General features: G+C 42.4%; 5 protein-coding genes across 6 annotated transcripts; 4 read left to right on the forward strand and 1 right to left on the reverse strand.

Annotated features, from left to right (window-relative positions):
• Nucleotides 1-220: 220 nt before the first annotated feature.
• LOC104746930 (chlorophyll a-b binding protein CP29.2, chloroplastic) lies at nucleotides 221-1,315 on the forward strand. The gene is made up of 2 exons (XM_010468512.3): nucleotides 221-768; nucleotides 856-1,315. Exons 1-2 carry the CDS (start codon nucleotides 262-264, stop codon nucleotides 1,216-1,218), a joined length of 870 nt encoding a protein of 289 aa, XP_010466814.1. The 5' UTR covers nucleotides 221-261; the 3' UTR covers nucleotides 1,219-1,315.
• A 72-nt stretch (nucleotides 1,316-1,387) lies between these two features.
• On the reverse strand, nucleotides 1,388-5,194 carry LOC104747012 (importin subunit beta-1). Its single transcript, XM_010468607.3, has 3 exons — nucleotides 4,884-5,194; nucleotides 1,971-4,398; nucleotides 1,388-1,866 (listed from the first exon to the last, which is right to left on the reverse strand). Exons 2-3 carry the CDS (start codon nucleotides 4,388-4,390, stop codon nucleotides 1,665-1,667), a joined length of 2,622 nt encoding a protein of 873 aa, XP_010466909.1. The 5' UTR covers nucleotides 4,391-4,398; nucleotides 4,884-5,194; the 3' UTR covers nucleotides 1,388-1,664.
• A 1,064-nt stretch (nucleotides 5,195-6,258) lies between these two features.
• On the forward strand, nucleotides 6,259-15,696 carry LOC104703883 (importin subunit beta-1-like). Its single transcript, XM_087477383.1, has 3 exons — nucleotides 6,259-6,635; nucleotides 12,698-15,125; nucleotides 15,215-15,696. Exons 2-3 carry the CDS (start codon nucleotides 12,706-12,708, stop codon nucleotides 15,414-15,416), a joined length of 2,622 nt encoding a protein of 873 aa, XP_087333509.1. The 5' UTR covers nucleotides 6,259-6,635; nucleotides 12,698-12,705; the 3' UTR covers nucleotides 15,417-15,696.
• Nucleotides 7,093-8,715, forward strand: LOC147949503 (uncharacterized). Its single transcript, XM_087463631.1, has one exon. The coding sequence runs from the start codon at nucleotides 7,093-7,095 to the stop codon at nucleotides 8,713-8,715; it is 1,623 nt and encodes a 540-aa protein (XP_087319757.1).
• Nucleotides 15,697-15,922: 226 nt separating the features above from the next.
• On the forward strand, nucleotides 15,923-18,256 carry LOC104747240 (cytochrome c oxidase assembly factor HCC1). Of its 2 annotated transcripts, none has more exons than XM_010468875.3 (7): nucleotides 15,923-16,192; nucleotides 16,271-16,486; nucleotides 16,592-16,682; nucleotides 17,148-17,360; nucleotides 17,452-17,541; nucleotides 17,623-17,755; nucleotides 17,994-18,256. In XM_010468875.3, exons 1-7 carry the CDS (start codon nucleotides 16,034-16,036, stop codon nucleotides 18,100-18,102), a joined length of 1,011 nt encoding a protein of 336 aa, XP_010467177.1. In that variant the 5' UTR covers nucleotides 15,923-16,033; the 3' UTR covers nucleotides 18,103-18,256. The 2 variants fall into 2 exon arrangements, with proteins under 2 accessions (XP_010467177.1, XP_087333596.1); XM_087477470.1 differs by having other exon boundaries at nucleotides 15,945-16,192; nucleotides 16,592-16,695.
• The last annotated feature ends 465 nt before the right edge of the window (nucleotides 18,257-18,721 follow it).

Raw genomic sequence — 18,721 nt, forward strand, 5'->3', positions numbered from 1 at the left:
TCATCTAAACTCACTCTCTCTGAAGATTCTTAAAAGACAGGGATAGATAACGCTAGCTTCTTAACAAGATAAGGCAGAGTTTATTTCTATCCGTCAGATGGATTTGTTTCCCCATCCAACCGTCGAGATACGTTCTCTGAGATCTCCCAAGTTTTCATCTGATCCCACACATATACAGGCCACTTAAAAACTCCATTTGATTTGTAATCTTTTACAGAAAAAAAAAAAAATCAACACACAGCAAAACAAACGACGCCGGAGATGGCCGCCACTTCAACAGCCGTCGCCGCTGCTTCTTCTTCAATCATGGGTACACGGGTGGTTTCCGACATCCACTCCGGTTCAAGCAGGTTCACAGCCCGGTTCGGATTCGGAACCAAGAAAGCTGCTCCCAAAAAGGCTAAGAAGGTTATCACTGACCGGCCTCTATGGTTCCCAGGCGCACAGTCCCCTGAATATCTCGACGGTTCGCTTGTCGGAGACTACGGGTTCGACCCTTTCGGTTTAGGTAAACCGGCGGAGTACCTCCAGTTTGATCTCGACTCCCTGGACCAGAATCTTGCCAAGAACTTGTACGGAGAGGTGATCGGGACACGTACCGAGGAGGTGGACCCCAAATCGACGCCGTTTCAGCCCTACAGTGAAGTCTTCGGGCTCCAGAGATTCAGAGAATGTGAGCTGATTCACGGTCGGTGGGCTATGCTCGCCACTCTTGGTGCTCTCACCGTGGAATGGCTCACCGGTGTTACTTGGCAAGACGCCGGCAAGGTATTGCCTCTTTCTTTCTTTCTCGTCGCTTTTTTTTTGGTAGCGTTTGCGTTTGGACATTTTGTGTGATTGTTATTGTTTTACCAGGTTGAGCTAGTGGATGGGTCGTCTTACTTAGGACAACCATTGCCCTTCTCCATCTCGACATTGATCTGGATCGAAGTGTTAGTGGTCGGCTACATTGAGTTCCAACGAAACGCTGAGCTGGACTCGGAGAAGCGTTTGTACCCAGGAGGCAAGTTCTTTGACCCGTTAGGACTGGCGTCTGACCCAGAGAAGAAGGCTCAGCTTCAGCTAGCTGAGATCAAACATGCTCGTTTAGCCATGGTTGCCTTCTTGGGTTTCGCTGTTCAGGCTGCTGCAACGGGTAAAGGACCGCTCAACAACTGGGCGACTCACCTTAGTGACCCGCTTCACACCACCATTATTGATACCTTCTCTTCCTCTTGATGTGGTGGCTTTTAGCTCCTATTGTCATGTAATGGTGTAATGTCGTTCTCTTAAAGAAAATTTGGCACCTTTTGTAATGTATAAACGAGTTCTGATATCTCTCACAGTTTGCGTTTGAGTAGATGGTCATTGATGAGTAATGAGCGTTTATTTTATAATGCTGTCGAAATTGATCACCGATAAGTGGATGATTCCATTAACCGAAAAAAGAAGTTTTTTTTTTCTTCTACATAGTAAAAAAAAATAAGACACGGCTTCAATACAGAGATAGCAACGAGCAATATAAAAGCAATTTCCCAAAAACCCCCTTAACCACTATCCCACATCATTCGACAGAGGAAAGAGGACGACCCATAACCATTCTTTGAACCTTTACTCAAAACAATAACGACCGAGAGAGAGAGAGAGAGAGACGACACGAGTAGTGATGATGAAAAGGCATACAATTATGACGAGATCATGAGCCTTGCGATCATTCCTTGAGTCCAGCGTGCAGTGACCTTGAGATCTTCATCCTCTGATTGGAGACACTCATTGAGGAACTCACCACAGAAGGTGAAGTTTCTGAACAACTGCTTTGTGTTCTCTCCTACAACATCCGCAAGATCACCCATTGCTGCAACCGCTGCTTTTGTCACGCTCTCATCCCTGCTCCCAAAACATACCACAGCAATAAGTTTAAACGGAGTACTGAAACCAATAATATATAATACAAATTGATTATCTTATTGAAAACATACAGTACACATTACCTTAGGGAATCTTTGGACACTACTTCAACAAACTGCAAGAGATGCTGAGCGTAGGGTATCATGAGGTCGGCTTTTGTGTCCTTGAACCCTTGTAGTATCCCTGAGTATGCCTCAAAGATGCTTCTCCGGAGTTGGCTCGCATAATCCATAAGCTCCTCGTCAAGCGTGTCCATCTGAGCACACACCTGAGCAGCTCCTTGCATGATTTGAATGGCTGGAGCTACATACCTTTCAAAATGAGCATCAATCGCCAGAGCAATATCTCCGAAGCATGAGAATATTGGAGGCTTCACCGATCTGTGGAGTGCATCACTTTGAAGGTTTTGGATAAGGAGACCCATGATCTGATCGCAAAAAGGTAGGACTTTTTCATCCAGGGCACGGCAAATGTCACCAATCACTCCTACGGTGATTGAGCAGACTTGGTATTCTTCGAAATTCTGCAGTCCCATCTGGAGATATTTGAAGAGCTCAGGCATGTATTTCACAAACTCAGCTCCAGTCGCGTAGGCAAGAGCACCAATTGCAAGCATGGCTTCTTCGTGGACACTTGAACTATGGCATCCGAACACCCTTAGGAACAGCCTCATGATGTCATCTGCGTTCTGCATAATGATGGGTCTCGTGTCATCCGAGCCACTCAGCTTCTGGATTATGACTTGGAGAACACCACAAAGAGAAGCCTGGAGTTCTGCTTGCTTCTCACGGTCATCAGTTGATATTATAGGGAGGTCCATCGTCTCAGCTAGTTTTTTCATGATGGCAGGGAGGAGATGTGCTATGATACTCGAGGCCTCTGAAAGGTTTGAACACCGGACAACCTCGTTTAAGGTTTCATACGCAGCACCTCTTAGCTTAGACTCCGCCCCATCGGTACGCTCAGCCGCTGCAAGCAGATGTGTGATGATCTCCGTAAGATAAGGAGAGAGAATAGACGAACTTGCTCCAGAGTCTTCATATCCCTGTGCAAGATTGTATATTGCTCCACACACCTTCTCTGCCACATTTGGCACATCTTTAATCGATTCTAGTAATACACCCACAATTCTAGGGAGGTTTTCGGGTGATATAACAGAGAAACCACTTTCTGGGGAGTGCAAAAACTCAAAGATACGGCTCAGAGTCCAAGCAGTTGTGTCCCTGACATGGTTATTACCATCTTTGGTTGCGGTAAGGAGGAATTCTAAGCCAGCAGCAACCATCGGGGCAAGTTTATCAATTGTTGGGCCCTCCAAAATTGATCCAAAAGCATAAGTGGCTGCCTCCCGGCTTCGCCAATCTGGCGAGCTTATGTTTCTCTCAACAAAAGGCATCACAAGAGGGACTACACCATCTCCAACCGTTCTGGCAACGAGGCCAAGGCATGTCCCACCAGCCATAGATATGTTCCAGACATCGTCGTCGTGATCCTGATCCTCTTCCTGCTTTTGCAGAGTTTCTAGCAACATTTGAACTAAATGGGGAAGAGCCTTCTCTATGAAACAAGAATGGGGAGGGGATGAGTCACCGCTATCAGGACTGTCATACTCTTGACGGTCGATCTCTTCATCACAGATGGAACTCCAGAACTCGATTGCTTGGAGGGCAACACTCTCTTCATCTCCTTTTACAGCATTTGATGTGAGCTCAAAGAGTGTTTGCATGTATTGCTCCAGCACCTCGTAGTATGTTGATGCAATGGAGACAAGGCACTCGAATGCAGCTTGCCTGATCTCTGCCTCCTTGGAGCATGCAGTCTCGCATACCATCTTCATGATGTAAGTTCTCTCCATTTCATTCTCAAAATTAGTTTGGGAGAAATCCAGGGCATTCAACAGTGCCTTTGTTGCTGCAAGACGAACTTCTGCGGTATTTTCAGACTGGTTCATGCCCTGCACAACTGCTGTAAGGACAGAATTCACTTCATCTTGCACAAGATCATGATGTGATATCTCTTCACAGACATAACCAAGAGTTTCTAAGGTTGACTGCTTCAAGTGTGCGGGACTGCCTTGCTGGGTCATATTGTTAAGAAGCGATCCAACAAGTTCAGGCCACTGCTTCTGAGGAATTTCGATGGAGGCTACCTTAGCAATAACCTGAGCTGAAGTATGCCTGGCCTCAAGGATAGATGAGCCAAGAGTTCTTAGCAACTGTTCCTTGATCTGGGATTTAAGAGCAACTTCGATAGCAAACCATTGCTTCACTAGATGATCTTTTGTGGCAGAATCTTTAGCATCAAGAGAATTCTTTAGCAGGATGCCAGCAAGTCGACGGGATTCAGAAGGTTTATCATCGCTAGCAAGCTCAAAAGACAAGGATAGTAAGAACTGCGGCAAGTTCTGCTCTTGGAATTGCCTGAGACTACCCTCTGCTTCAGTACGGATCCTTGCATCAGCTGACTGGGCAGCCAGTAGAAACTGAGTGATCTCCATAGCCATTATTCTATCTGCGTAACAAAGACATGTACAAGAGAATCAGCGGCAAAACATTGTAAATAGAAACACAACGCAAAACAAAAGTAAAAGCTACAGAACAAAGTAAAGGTTAACTATTAAAAAAGGCAATAGTACTATACAAACCATCCCTCAGGTTCAAAATCGAAGAGCCCAAACAAACAACAAGGTTAAATACGTTGAACCATATGTAAAGTAATATCCATACTCTTGAGAAAACAAATCCCAATTAAAAAAAAAAAAAAACCCAAACCAAAGTTGACGCAGCGTTTACTTAAAACTCAGGAAGAAGACGATGTCTATTAGAATTGAAAGAAGGAAGAAAAAATGAGTGGCGAATCAAAGCGAGCGAGCGAGTAAGTAACTAGTTTCAAAACCCTAGATGTAGTGACACCCAAAACAAAATCAGAAATCATAGATCTATTGAGAAAATAAGCAAAATCCAGAACTCAATACACAGTTCAATCAAGAGACTTACACGGAAATTTAAGGTTTTATTCGCCTGTGAAAACGCGTAAGCGCTAGGGTTTATCGCTTCAATCCAAACCCCTCTCACTGCAAATTTTTAATCGAGGAAATAAACTTCTCCAAGACGCCGCTCGAAGCAGGGGCAAAAACCTCTGGATCAGAATAACCCTAGAGTTGCGGAGAGAGAGAGAGTACTTTAGAAGAAAACTGGGGAAGGAGGCAGAGAGAGAGAGATATGGAGAGACTGAAGAGAGATGAATTTTCGAATAAAAGGAAGGAGCGGGTGGGGAGGGGAAGAAGGGCAAAGCAAAAGCTCATTACACCTTATTTCTTAATTCACCCCATAATTATTACTTATTTTAGCGTTAACCCCTGAAGTTTCCAATATTTTTGTTTTGTTACCTTAAACTTTAATAAATCATCCGTCTTACATCTCAAAATTCTTTTGAATCGTCGGAAACTTGTGGGCGTATTTGCATTTGATACTAGAGTATAAGCATTCCATTTAATTTTAAGAAATTATATGCTTATATTAAAATTTCATAATGTTTGTAAATTAAACATAACCTACAACCGTTAAAAACTTTTTTCTTTTCTGAATGATTTCCTTGCTTGTTTGCTTATTCTCATTGTTTGCTTTATTTAGTAGATAATATTTTGGTCTTGCTACTGAATTACAAACATCATTTGTTCAACCTAGTTTAAATTCAAATTTATCTATTAATATATGTCCTTATGGAATGATCCTAAATCACACTACCTACATACGACGTATTTGTGCACTAGAACATGGGTGCAACGAATCAATGTCTACGGACATTAATCTGAAATAACCGTCTTAGGTTTAAAATAATTTGTTGTAGTTGAATAGACGCCCAACTTAATCATATACATGTAGTCTGTTTCATATTTGTTATATCCTTTCAGAAAAGTCAGATATCCTGATTAATTTTTAAATAAGAACGTTTAGTAAAAATTAATTAAAATAATTATAGATTTAGTCATGTAAACTTAAATATTAACTTGGACCTATGACGGTTATTTCAGATTAATGTCCGTAGACAAATAAAACTAGCATGCATTAACTGAATAGTTAATGAATTCAATAACATGAACCAAAATTAATATGAATTGAAATAAAATAATAATAACAATATATTGTCAGTTTTTCTCTGAAGATAAAATAGAAAGAGGGCGAATGTAATATTTTGTTGATGAGAATAATCTATTAATCCAAATAAGGAAAAAATCGGAAAACATAAAAAGAAAATAAACTACCTAAAAATAAATATAATGTGGATGTAAGAATTTTTTTACTCATTATATACATATGAATAAAATTATTGGTATCACTTATAAGGTAATCAGAATTATTTTGGACAATTAGGTTAGTTGAGATTAAACAAAAAAAACCAACAAATGTTTAAAGGGGGTGATTTCGAAATATGGTAATTTACTAATTTGTGTTAGCCTTTTTGCCCCTTCCCCACCCGCTTCTTCTCTGTATTCGAAATTGAAATTGTTTCTTTTTTCATATATCTCTCCTTCGACAGTTTCAAGCTCTCTCTCTCTCTCTCTCTCTCAGCAACTCTAGGGTTTTTTTTTCCCCTGATCCAGAGGTTTCTGCTCTGCTCTCGAGCGGCGTTTTCGAAAAGACTTCTCGTCGATAGAATCTGCAGTGACAGGGACGCGGGGTTTTGGATTGCAGCGATAAACCCTAGCTCTTACGCGAATTACCCAAGAGCGAAACCTCAATTTCCGTGTAAGTCTCTTGTTTGAACTGTGTATTGAGTTCTGGATTTGCTTATCTCTTGATAGATCTATGCTTTCTGATTAGGTTTTCGTTCACTACTCCTAGGATTTTTAACTTTGGTTGGTTACTTCGCTGTGATTTTGCCACTTTACATTCTTTGATTTCTTTTACAGAAATAGAAACTCGTGTTCTTCACGACTTCTATAGGCATAAGCTTTTTCTTAAAGGTCAATTTTGGTTCGGATTTTATACTTGGATTTGTTTGTTCTCAGATAAGAGATTCTCATATAGTTTTCTCGGAGTATGGATATTAATTTAGTACCGCTTATGTTCAAACTCGTAAAGTTTGCTCTTGCATTCTCATTGGAACCTCTCTGAAGTGTTGACTTTTCCCTCCCAAAAAACGCGACCCACTTCCTTCTTTCCCCACCTTCGCCGATCTCGGCGTTGGCTCCCACCGGCCACCATGGCCAAAAAGAAGCCTAAACCTAAATCATCTAAGGAGATCCCCACTGGATCCCTTTCGTCCACCGATTCCCCCAAAGAGATTTCTTCATCGCCTGTCCCCAAAAATACAGCCGGTGCTGAATCCTCCCAGATCCGCTCCCCTAAGTCATTACCTGAGTCTCCGGTAGTCTCGGCTAATAAAGAAGTTTCCGATTCCTGCAACCCCTCTCCCAAAGAGGATACTGTAGCTGAAATCGCAAACCCTAATTCCCCAAATTCAGCTACAATTGACACACCTGTTGTGGCTGCTCAAACTCAAAACGTTGTCGTTGCTACCTCTAATGGTACGGCCACAGACAAGCCTCTTCCGGGTACCACCTCGGATGCCCCGGCCAACACCTCATCTAAGTCTGAATTCCCTTGGAAAGACCTGGTCAACGGAAGTACGAAGAAGTTGGAAAAGAAAGGTACGCCATTTACACTCGATTCTGGTGAATCCTGTGTCACAATCCCAAACTCTGTTATTGAAAAAAACAGGAAAGCTTGGGATAGTTTTATTCTGGGTCAGTTCTACGAGGAGTCACCACCACGAGGGGCTGTCCAAGCGATTGTAAACGGCATCTGGAGTCGCCAGCGTAGGGATATCACTGCTTCAAAAATGGAAGGAAACTCCTTCCTTTTTCGGGTCCCTTGTCCAAACGTGAGACGACGGATTCTTAGCCAATGTCTTTGGCAAATTGATGGACAAACAATGTTTGTCGCAAAATGGTCTCCGGAAGTAAAACCTACTAAGCCCGAGCTCTCTATGGTACCAGTTTGGCTTGATTTTGTGGGAGTCCCTTTGGAATTCTTTAACAGAGAAGGTCTGGAATACATCGCGGGTCTAGTGGGCCATCCAATCTGTCTTCATCCCCAAACGGAAAACTTGACAAACATTGAAGTTGCAAAGGTTTACACAGTCATTGATCCAAGGAAACCACTTCCAGAAGCGGTCAATGTAAGATTTGAATCAGGTCAGATCAAGAGAATTCAGGTATCTAGTCCCTGGCTCCCATCCCTTTGTGCTCATTGTAAAAAGGTGGGACACACTATCTCAAGATGTTCAAAGGCCCCTGTCACTTGCACTCTTTGTGGTTCTGCAAAACATCCCACCCTCACTTGTCCAAGAGCAAAAAAAGACAAACAAGACAAACAACAAGGGAAGCGGCCAATAGAATCTCAACTCCCCATTGTTGGTATTGGTCATACAAACCCTCTTCCGGTTGCTGAGAACCATAAAGGAATCCCTCCAGTGATAACTAAACTACCAGTGAGCTCCTCCGTTTCTCTCCCTGAAAAGGCGGTACCGCTGGCTTCAAATCTGCCTCCCATCCCTCCTAAGGAACAGTTTTCCAATAAGCCCCAATCTTCAACCCGCTCCGAAGGGGACCTTTGCATCGATCTTAGATCAAACCTATTCTCCCATCAGTCCTTTAAAGAGCTAGATCCCGATGGTGATAACTCGGTCTCTAGTCAAGACAGTCACTCGGACGACGATGACAACCCTGATGCAGAGTCAGATAGGTTTCTGAAGGTTGTCTCAAAGCGTATGATGCGACAGAAACAGTGTAAAGCTAGGGCTGGAGGCCCTCCAAACCTCTAACTGTTCCTCCTATATGGATATTTTTTGTTGGAACATTAGAGGTTTCAATGACTCTGTAAAGCGGCGTACTTTTAGGAAATGGTTGCGTAATAATCAACCTCTTTTTGGTGGGCTTATAGAAACCCATGTCAGCCCTTCGAACTCGCAGCATATAGTTTCAAGCGTTTTCCCTGGATGGTCTTTTGTCGGTAATTATGAATATTCGGATCTTGGTAAGATTTGGGTTATTTGGCATCCTTCGGTTCAAGTAACCATTCTCAGTAAGTCGTTGCAGTTGATCACTTGTCTGGTTAAGCTGCCTTTCGTGTCCCTGGATATTGTGGTTTCTATTATCTACGCTTCTTCAGTCAGTAGTGCCGCTAGGAAAGAGGTGTGGCAGGAACTAGAAGACTTGGCTTCTTCCACAACTGTTGCTAACAAGCCTTGGACTGTCCTAGGAGACTTTAATCAAGTCTTACTGCCTCAAGAACACTCAAACGCGGCTCCTCAATCCTTCCCCAGTGGTATGCAAGACCTCACTAGATGTTTCACAAATTCTGCCCTTTGTGATCTCCCCTACTGTGGTAATACTTTCACGTGGTCTAACAAGCAAGATGTGGGCTTCGTGGCTAAAAAGCTTGATAGGATTGTTGTAAACGATGAATGGCTTTCAGTTTTCCATCCTCTTTGGCCGTCTTTGGGGAACCGGGTTTCTCAGACCACAGCCCCAGCTGCCTCTTCCTTGATTGTCACAAGCCTAAGAGGAAAAAGCCGTTTAAATTCCTCACACTCCTAAATCAACACCCGAATTTTTCCTCTTTGATCAAACTCTACTGGGAAGGTCTAGATTTTGAAGGGACAGAAATGTTTAAAATCTCTAAGAAGCTTAAGGAGTTAAAGCCAGTTATCAAAGCGTTCAGTAAGGAGCACTATTCAGAGATTGAGAAGCGAGTCAAGGAAGCTTATTCTGATCTGCTGAACTGCCAACAGAAACTCCTCTCTTCTCCCTCCCCGAACTTAATACAGCAGGAAAAAGATGCGCACCACAAATGGTGTACCCTAGCGTTAGCGGAGGAAGCTTACTTGAAGCAAAAATCTCGAATATGTTGGCTGGAGGAAGGGGATAAGAACTCAAGATTTTTCCACAGGTCAGTTCTCACAAGACAAGCCCAGAATGAAATAATTTTCCTCCTTGATGAAAATGATCAGATTGTGGATACTAGTCAAGGGATTCAAACCCTGGTAATTGAATACTTTCAAAAGGTCCTTGGTGAGCAGCAGGCCCATTCAACGGTCACTGTTCAGGATTTAGCTGCCATAATCCCTCAGCGTTGTTCAACCCTCACAATCCAAGCTCTCTCCTCGCCTGTCACCGCAACTGAGATTAAGAATGTTGTTTTCTCTCTTCCTAAGAATAAAGCTCCTGGCCCAGATGGTTACTGTGTAGAGTTCTTCACAGCTCACTGGGACACAGTAGGTCATTCTCTCACTGCGGCAGTCTTGGAATTCTTCCACACAGGCAAGCTCCTGAAGCAATGGAACTCTACTATCATCTCCCTAATCCCAAAGTCTCCAAATGCTCAAAGACCTTCTGATTTCCGGCCTATAGTCTGTCTCAATACCGTGTACAAGGTTGTTTCAAAGATCCTCGCAAACAGACTGAAAAAGCTCTCCCTGACCTGATTTCAAACAATCAATCGGCTTTCATTCAAGGTAGGCTGCTTGTAGAAAATGTCCTCTTAGCAACAGAACTCGTACAGGGTTACAACCAGAAAAACATATCCAACAGAGGGATGCTAAAGGTGGATCTCAAAAAGGCTTTCGATTCAGTTCATTGGAGCTTCATAATCAATACTCTCGAAGCAATGAACTTCCCAAAACATTTCATCTCGCTGATTAATGAGTGTATCTCCACCACGAGCTTCTCAATCTGCATAAACGGGGAGTTGTGTGGATATTTCAGGGGAGCCAAGGGCTTGAGACAAGGAGACTCCCTGTCGCCATACTTGTTTGTGATTGCCATGGAAGTCTTTTCTCAGATGCTCTCAACAAACTATGGTAACAATCGCATAGGAGTTCATCCAAATGCCAGTGATCCGCAGGTCACCCACTTGGCCTTTGCTGATGATATCATGGTATTTTTTGATGGTATGAAGAGCTCGTTGAGTAACATTGCTGCAGTTCTGGAAGATTTTGCTTCCATCTCAGGCCTCTCCATGAATATTACTAAAACTGAGCTCTTTATTGCGGGTGTGAACCAAGTTGAAGCTTCGGAGATTGCATCTGTAGGCTTCAAGATTGGTTCTCTTCCCATCAGATATCTCGGTCTGCCCCTCATGCATCGTAAACTTAGGATCTCTGAATACCATCCGCTTCTTGAAAAGATATCAAACCGGTTCACCTCCTGGCCTTCCCGAGCTCTTTCTTACGCTGGTCGAGCACAATTGATATCTTCCGTGATCTATGGTACGATCAACTTCTGGATGTCAGCGTTCATCCTTCCCAAAGGCTGCCTTAAAAAAATTGAAAGTCTATGTTCAAACTTTCTTTGGTTCGGTGATGTTAATAAAAAGGGTTCAGTCAAAGTCGCTTGGCAAAGTATATGTCGTCCCAAGCAGGAGGGTGGGCTCGGGTTTAGATTACTCACTGACTGGAATAGAACTCTTTGTCTTAAGCTTCTTTGGAGGCTCTTCTCAGCAACAGACTCTCTTTGGGCTTTATGGCTGAGAAACACAAAGATCAAAGAAGATATCTTCTGGCATATTGACGCTAAAAAGCAAACCTCTTGGACTTGGAAATTTATCCTCAACCTGCGTCCTCTGGCGCGCCAGTTTCTTCGAGGTGTCTTGGGTAACGGTAATTCCTTGAGTTTCTGGTTTGATTGGTGGACTCCCCTTGGACCACTGATTGACTTTATGGGAGCATCAGGGCCTACTCAGACGGGGATCTCCCTAACAGCTAATGTCTCGGACGCCTGTAATCATGCAGGATGGAACCTCAGACCAGCTCGCTCTCCTCTTGCTGAAGCTTTACATATACACCTGACCTCCATTCACCTCCCTCTCTCATCGGAGTCTGACTCTTATGTGTGGAAGGTAGAGGAGACTGAGCTTATCACTTTCTCCACTAAGCGGACCTGGGAAATACTACGTCAACGCTCGGCTTCCCAACAGTGGACTGATCAGGTTTGGTACAAAGGTCATGTTCCGAGGCAGGCTTTCATATTTTGGTTGATGCACCTAGATAGACTCCCCACAAGAGCAAGGCTCGCCAATTGGGGAATGGAAATTGATCCTAGCTGCTGTCTATGTGCCTCCTACTTGGAATCCAGGGATCATCTGTTTCTCCACTGTGAGGTAAGTGAACTACTCTGGAGGATGATAAACGTGCGACTTGGTTATGGTCCGATTACCTTCCACACTTGGGTAGCTTTCTCGACATGGCTAGACACCAAAGACAATACGACTCCTCGCACTCTGCGTAGACTCGTTGCTCAGGCCACACTTTATGCAATCTGGATGGAACGAAACAGTCGATACCACAATACTATTTCCACTGACGCTCTAGTCCTATTCAAAGCACTAGACCGACAAATCCGGGATGCGATCTTGGCAAAACAGTTTCGCAGGAACTTCAAAAATCTCCTGCAAATCTGGCTTAATTATGATTAGTTGTTCTACTCATTGTCACAATAGATAGACCCTTCCTGTTTTTATTTTTTTGGGCAAGGGATGGTCTCAAGTTTATAGATCGATGCTGTAAAACACTGCAAAAGTTTCATTTAATGAAATTCACAGTTTTACAAAAAAAAAAAAAGTTTGCTCTTGCTTGTGCCATCTCATTTGAACCTGTGGACGGTTTGTATATAGTGTTATTATTGCTTCTATATTTATAGCAAATACTTTGTTCAGTAGCTTTTTACTTTTTGTTTTGAGTTGTGTGCTGGTTGTATTCTGTTTACAATGTTTTGTCGCTGATTCTCCTACATGTCTTTGTTATGCAGAGAGAAGAATGGCGATGGAGATCACTCAGTTCCTACTGGCCGCCCAGTCGGCCGATGCAAGAATCCGTACTGAAGCAGAGGGTAGTCTCAGGCAATTCCAAGAACAGAACTTGCCGCAGTTCTTATTATCTTTGTCTTTTGAGCTTGCCAAGAATGATAAACCTTCTGAATCCCGTCGACTAGCTGGTATCCTGCTCAAGAATTCTCTTGATGCTAAAGATTCTGCCAGGAAAGGTCATCTGGTGAAACAGTGGTTTGCTATTGACGTTGCTCTTAAATCCCAGATCAAGGAACTGTTACTAACAACTCTTGGTTCATCTGCCCTTGAGGCCAGGCATACTTCAGCTCAGGTTATTGCAAAGGTAGCCTCCATTGAAATTCCTCAGAAGCAGTGGCCTGAACTTATTGGATCCCTGCTTAACAATATGACCCAGCAAGGCAGTCCCGCACACTTGAAGCAGTCAACCTTGGAAACTCTTGGCTATGTCTGTGAAGAGATATCACATCATGATCTTGTGCAAGATGAAGTGAATTCTGTCCTTACAGCAGTTGTGCAGGGCATGAACCAGTCTGAAAATACCGCAGAAGTTCGTCATGCGGCAACAAAGGCACTGTTGAATGCCCTGGATTTCTCTCAGACTAATTTTGAGAATGAGGTGGAGAGAACTTACATAATGAAGATGGTATGCGAGACAGCATGTTCCAAGGAAGCAGAGATCAGGCAAGCGGCATTGGAGTGCCTTGTCTCCATTGCATCAACATACTACGAGGTGCTAAAGCAATACATGCCAACACTCTTTGAGCTCACATCAAATGCTGTTAAGGGAGATGAAGAAAGTGTTGCCCTCCAAGCAATCGAGTTCTGGAGTTCCATCTGTGATGAAGAGATCGACCGTCAAGAGTATGACAGTCCTGATACTGGTGACTCATCCCCTCCCCATTCTTGTTTCATAGAGCAGGCCCTTCCCCATTTAGTTCAAATGTTGCTAGAAACTCTGCAGAAGCAGGAAGAGGATCAGGATAGTGACGACGATGTCTGGAACATATCTATGGCTGGTGGGACATGCCTTGGCCTCGTTGCCAGAACAGTTGGAGATGGTATAGTCCCTCTTGTAATGCCTTTTGTTGTCGAAAACATAACTTCGCCAGATTGGCGAAACCGGGAGGCAGCCACTTATGCTTTTGGATCAATTTTGGAGGGACCAACAATTGATAAACTTGCCCCCATGGTTGCTGCTGGCTTGGAATTTCTCCTTCTTGCAACCAAGGATGGTAATAACCATGTCAGGGACACAACTGCTTGGTCTCTGAGCCGTATCTTTGAGTTTTTGCACTCCCCAGAAAGTGGCTTCTCTGTCATATCACCCGAAAACCTCCCTAGAATTGTGGGTGTGTTACTGGAATCAATTAAAGATGTGCCAAATGTGGCGGAGAAGGTGTGTGGAGCAATATACAATCTTGCACAGGGATATGAAGACCTTGGAGCAAATTCGTCTCTTCTCTCTCCTTATCTTACAGAGATCATCACACATCTGCTTGCAGCGGCTGAGCGTACCGATGGGGCGGAGTCTAAGCTAAGAGGTGCTGCGTATGAAACCTTAAACGAGGTTGTCCGGTGTTCAAACCTTTCAGAGGCCTCGAACATCATAGCACATCTCCTCCCTGCCATCATGAAAAAACTAGCTGAGACGATGGACCTCCCGATAATATCAACTGATGACCGTGAGAAGCAAGCAGAACTCCAGGCTTCTCTTTGTGGTGTTCTCCAAGTCATAATCCAGAAGCTGAGTGGCTCGGATGATACGAAACCCATCATAATGCAGAACGCAGATGACATCATGAGGCTGTTCCTAAGGGTGTTCGGATGCCATAGTTCAAGTGTCCACGAAGAAGCCATGCTTGCAATTGGTGCTCTTGCCTATACGACTGGAGCTGAGTTTGTGAAATACATGCCTGAGCTCTTCAGATATCTCCAGATGGGATTGCAGAATTTCGAAGAATACCAAGTCTGCTCAATCACCGTAGGAGTGATTGGTGACATTTGCCGTGCCCTGGATGAACAAATCCTACCTTTTTGCGATCAAATCATGGGTCTCCTTATCCAAAACCTTCAAAGCGATGCACTCCACAGATCGGTGAAGCCTCCAATATTCTCATGCTTTGGAGACATTGCTCTGGCGATTGGTGCTCATTTTGAAAGGTATGTAGCTCCAGCCATTCAAATCATGCAAGGGGCTGCTCAGGTGTGTGCTCAGATGGACACACTTGACGAGGAACTTATGGATTATGCGAACCAACTCCGGAGAAGCATCTTTGAGGCATACTCAGGAATACTACAGGGCTTCAAGGACACAAAAGCCGAGCTCATGATACCCTACGCTCAACATCTCTTGCAGTTTGTTGAAGTAGTATCCAAAGATTCCCTAAGGTACGAACTGTATGTTTTCAATTTGTGTTATATTATTGGTTTCACTATTCAGTTTATACTTAATTACTTAGGTTTTGTTTTGGGAGCAGGGATGAGAGCGTGACAAAAGCAGCGGTTGCAGCAATGGGTGATCTTGCGGATGTTGTAGGAGAGAACACAAAGCATTTGTTCAAAAATTTCACCTTCTGTAGTGAGTTCCTCAATGAGTGTCTCCAATCAGAGGCTGAAGATCTCAAAGTCACTGCACGCTGGACTCAAGGAATGATCGCAAGACTCATGCACTCATCATGATAAGCCTTTTTAAGTCTAGTCTTACTCTCTCTTAGTTGTCAAAAGATTCGTTTTGCTACGGGTCTTGGTCTTCTTTTATCTCGTCTCCATCGAATGATGTGAATAGCGGTTACAGGGCTTATGGGAAAGAGTATTTTTTTTTTGTTATTGCCCTTAGTCTTAGGCCATCTCTGTCTTGAGGTTCTGCCTCTATTTTGTTCTCTTGTGGAAAATGTTATGGCAAACTCTTTTTAAAGCAAGTACTGTATCAATCACATATCGGTAGCCGTGTTTGAGTCAATTGGGTCTTATTGACAAGAGAGGTGCAGCTTATTGCTATGTTGTAAAATATCTAAAACCAAAGTGTTAGATTCTAAACCGGTTCAATGGGCTGTCTGTAGCTTGTAATTATCGATCCACTAATAGGCTTATCGATCCACATGGGCTTTAATATGAACGCTATGGTGTTTGTATCAAAGGCGTGCGGAAACCTTGCCGTTATTTTGTAACGGTGTCGTTTAATTGTAGAAGGTTTTTTTTAACAGAGTTACTAAAACCTCTTTGTTCTCTCTCTCTCTCAGATTAAAAAACCTCAGAGCTCTAATTTGTGAATTTCTCAGAGAACAAATCGGTCGTCAATGGCGTCTGCTCTATTTAGAACCGCAAGCCGTCTTCGTCCCGTTCAACTTTGCCGTCGGATTCGCGTCTCGAGTGATCTACTATCGACATCGTCTCCTCCATCTCCTGCGTGCATCTCCGACGCGCTTCGTCATGGATATTGCTCTCTCCCTCGATCGGTTCGAAATTTTCTTCATCATTTTCCCAATTCTGTTTGATTTTTTTTTTAGCTCTGTAATTTGATGCTTCTTTTGCAGTTTTTTACATTTAATTGTGGAATCGAGCGGTTGAAGATGGATCAGAGACGTTTGATGAGTACTTCTGCTTCTGATACTACAACCTCTAAATCTGACTCCGGTAAATCGGAATCAAAATCTTCCGATAAGAATGAGAAATCTGAAGGATCAGAGAGTTCTGACGGTGGCTCAAATCAGAAGAACGACCGTGGTTCTGGAAAAGACGTTCGTGGAGCGGTAAATGAATAAGTCTCTCCGAACAAATTGCAGAATAGTTTCTTTAGGATAAAACTCTTGTTTTGGTCCTCTGATGTTTGATTAGGAATCTATTTTTAATTGCAGCCAGTTTCATGGATGAGCTTCTTCTTGCTGCTTGCTACTGGAGCTGGATTGGTCTACTATTATAATGAAGAAAAGAAACGTCATATTGAAGGTACTCTTTTATGGTGAGTTTGTTTATGAACATATCTACGTAAAAACGTAATACGAACCTGGTCCTGTAGACTACTGTTACGTGATTTTGCTCTACATAGCTCCCATTTTTTAGTTTGGATTTGCAAGACTGCTAGTATTTTGAGCGAGCTCTCAGTATCTTGCATCCTGGAGTTCTGAAATGTAATATTGTAGAAACTCTCCTAATTCAATACATGGTTTGTACCTTAATGATCGCATAACTTAGCCCTTAGCAAACGATGTCTGAAACAATTTGAGAGCTCAGTTAAAACAACTGATTTGGTTAGTGATAAACTTGACTATATAAAGGAGCTGATCACTTCAATCACTGAGCAAATGCTTACTGATCATTTTGTGTTGAATTTTAGTATCTTGTGAAATCTTATTGGTTATTTACTTATCGCCATTCTTCTTTGTATATTGACTCGGGTTCTTGTTTGTTTAGATATAAATACAAAATCTATAGCCGTCAAGGAGGGGCCATCTGCTGGAAAAGCAGCCATTGGAGGACCATTCAGCCTTATAAGAGACGATGGGAAACGTGTGACGGAGAAAGACTTGATGGGAAAATGGACCATCTTATACTTTGGCTTCACTCATTGTCCTGATATCTGTCCCGACGAGCTTATTAAGTTAGCTGCTGCCATTGACAAAATCAGTGAGTTACGGACATCTTTTTCATTTGTGTGATTGATTCCACAATTGGAGATTTTTCTTTCTTTCTCTAAGGTTCTATTACCTTTACACAGAGGAGAAGTCGGGAGTAGATGTGGTACCAGTGTTTATCTCTGTGGATCCTGAAAGAGACACAGTTCAGCAAGTACATGAATATGTCAAAGGTAGATATTTTTCACACCTAAAGAAAGATGCATTCAGTTTTTGAAATGAAAAACTCATGGAGTGTGATATTTCTTGTGTAGAATTTCACCCGAAATTGATTGGGTTAACTGGGAGCCCTGAAGAAATCAAATCGGTGGCCCGATCTTACCGGGTTTACTACATGAAGACCGAAGAGGAAGATTCAGACTATCTCGTTGATCACTCTATAGTTATGTGAGTAAACTTATTGGTCTCTTAAACTTGATTTTTGTTAGTAAGATTATAGTTATGGGCAAAAAAATTAGTATGCAGATTTACAAATTGTTCATGTTGATATACACATCAAAATAGAAGAAATTGTATCTATCCTCAAATTTCCGAATTCATATAGTTATAGTCATGTATATTTGTGTTTAATCTCTTCTATATTTGGTGGTTGGAGTTTTGATTAAAAAACATGTTGTGGGTGAAGGTACTTGATGAGCCCGGAGATGAATTTTGTGAAATTCTATGGAAAGAATCACGATGTTGACTCGTTGACCGAGGGCGTTGTGAAAGAGATCGGACAGTACCGGAAGTAGAGAGGCTTCGAAGAACAACAAACACTTAATTAATTAGGTGATTAATTTTTTTACATTATTCCCATTTTTGGATGGTCACCCAATTAATAAGAATTTCACCGTGTACGGAGCTTGTGTTTCCTTGAAAAAACCATCAAAGTTTTGTTTTGGCCGAGCTTGCACACGATCAAACACAAATTAAGGGATTTTAAAGGATATGTATTGAGTCATGAGTTAGTAATTATTACATGACATTTGGTTTGGTTTTCCTCATGAAGAAGAAGAAAACAATTTTCAAAAATAAACGAGTGGTAAAAAAAGAAAAAAAAAAAAGAAGTCAAACCCTACTTCTATCTCCCTTCTATGATCAACAAATGGAAATCAAGCAAAGCTCTCTATCAAATGTAGTTCACTTTTAATTCTACCAATTTTAGTTTTCTTTTCTATAAAAAAAAAATGATTGCCAGCTACCTAAAATACGCCAATACATGGTCACACATGCAAACAATATAAATGTCTTGTTAACTAAGTTAACTATTGACATCACATAAAGACATGCATAAAACATAGTTTATGTGTACAACACCATAAACATTTAACTCCAGTGTTTTGTTGGTCAGAATTCGGCGTTGACCAGTGT

Source organism: Camelina sativa, chromosome 1 (assembly GCF_030686135.1).
Source record: "Camelina sativa cultivar CO46 ecotype springtype chromosome 1, ASM3068613v1".
NCBI lineage: Eukaryota > Viridiplantae > Streptophyta > Magnoliopsida > Brassicales > Brassicaceae > Camelina > Camelina sativa.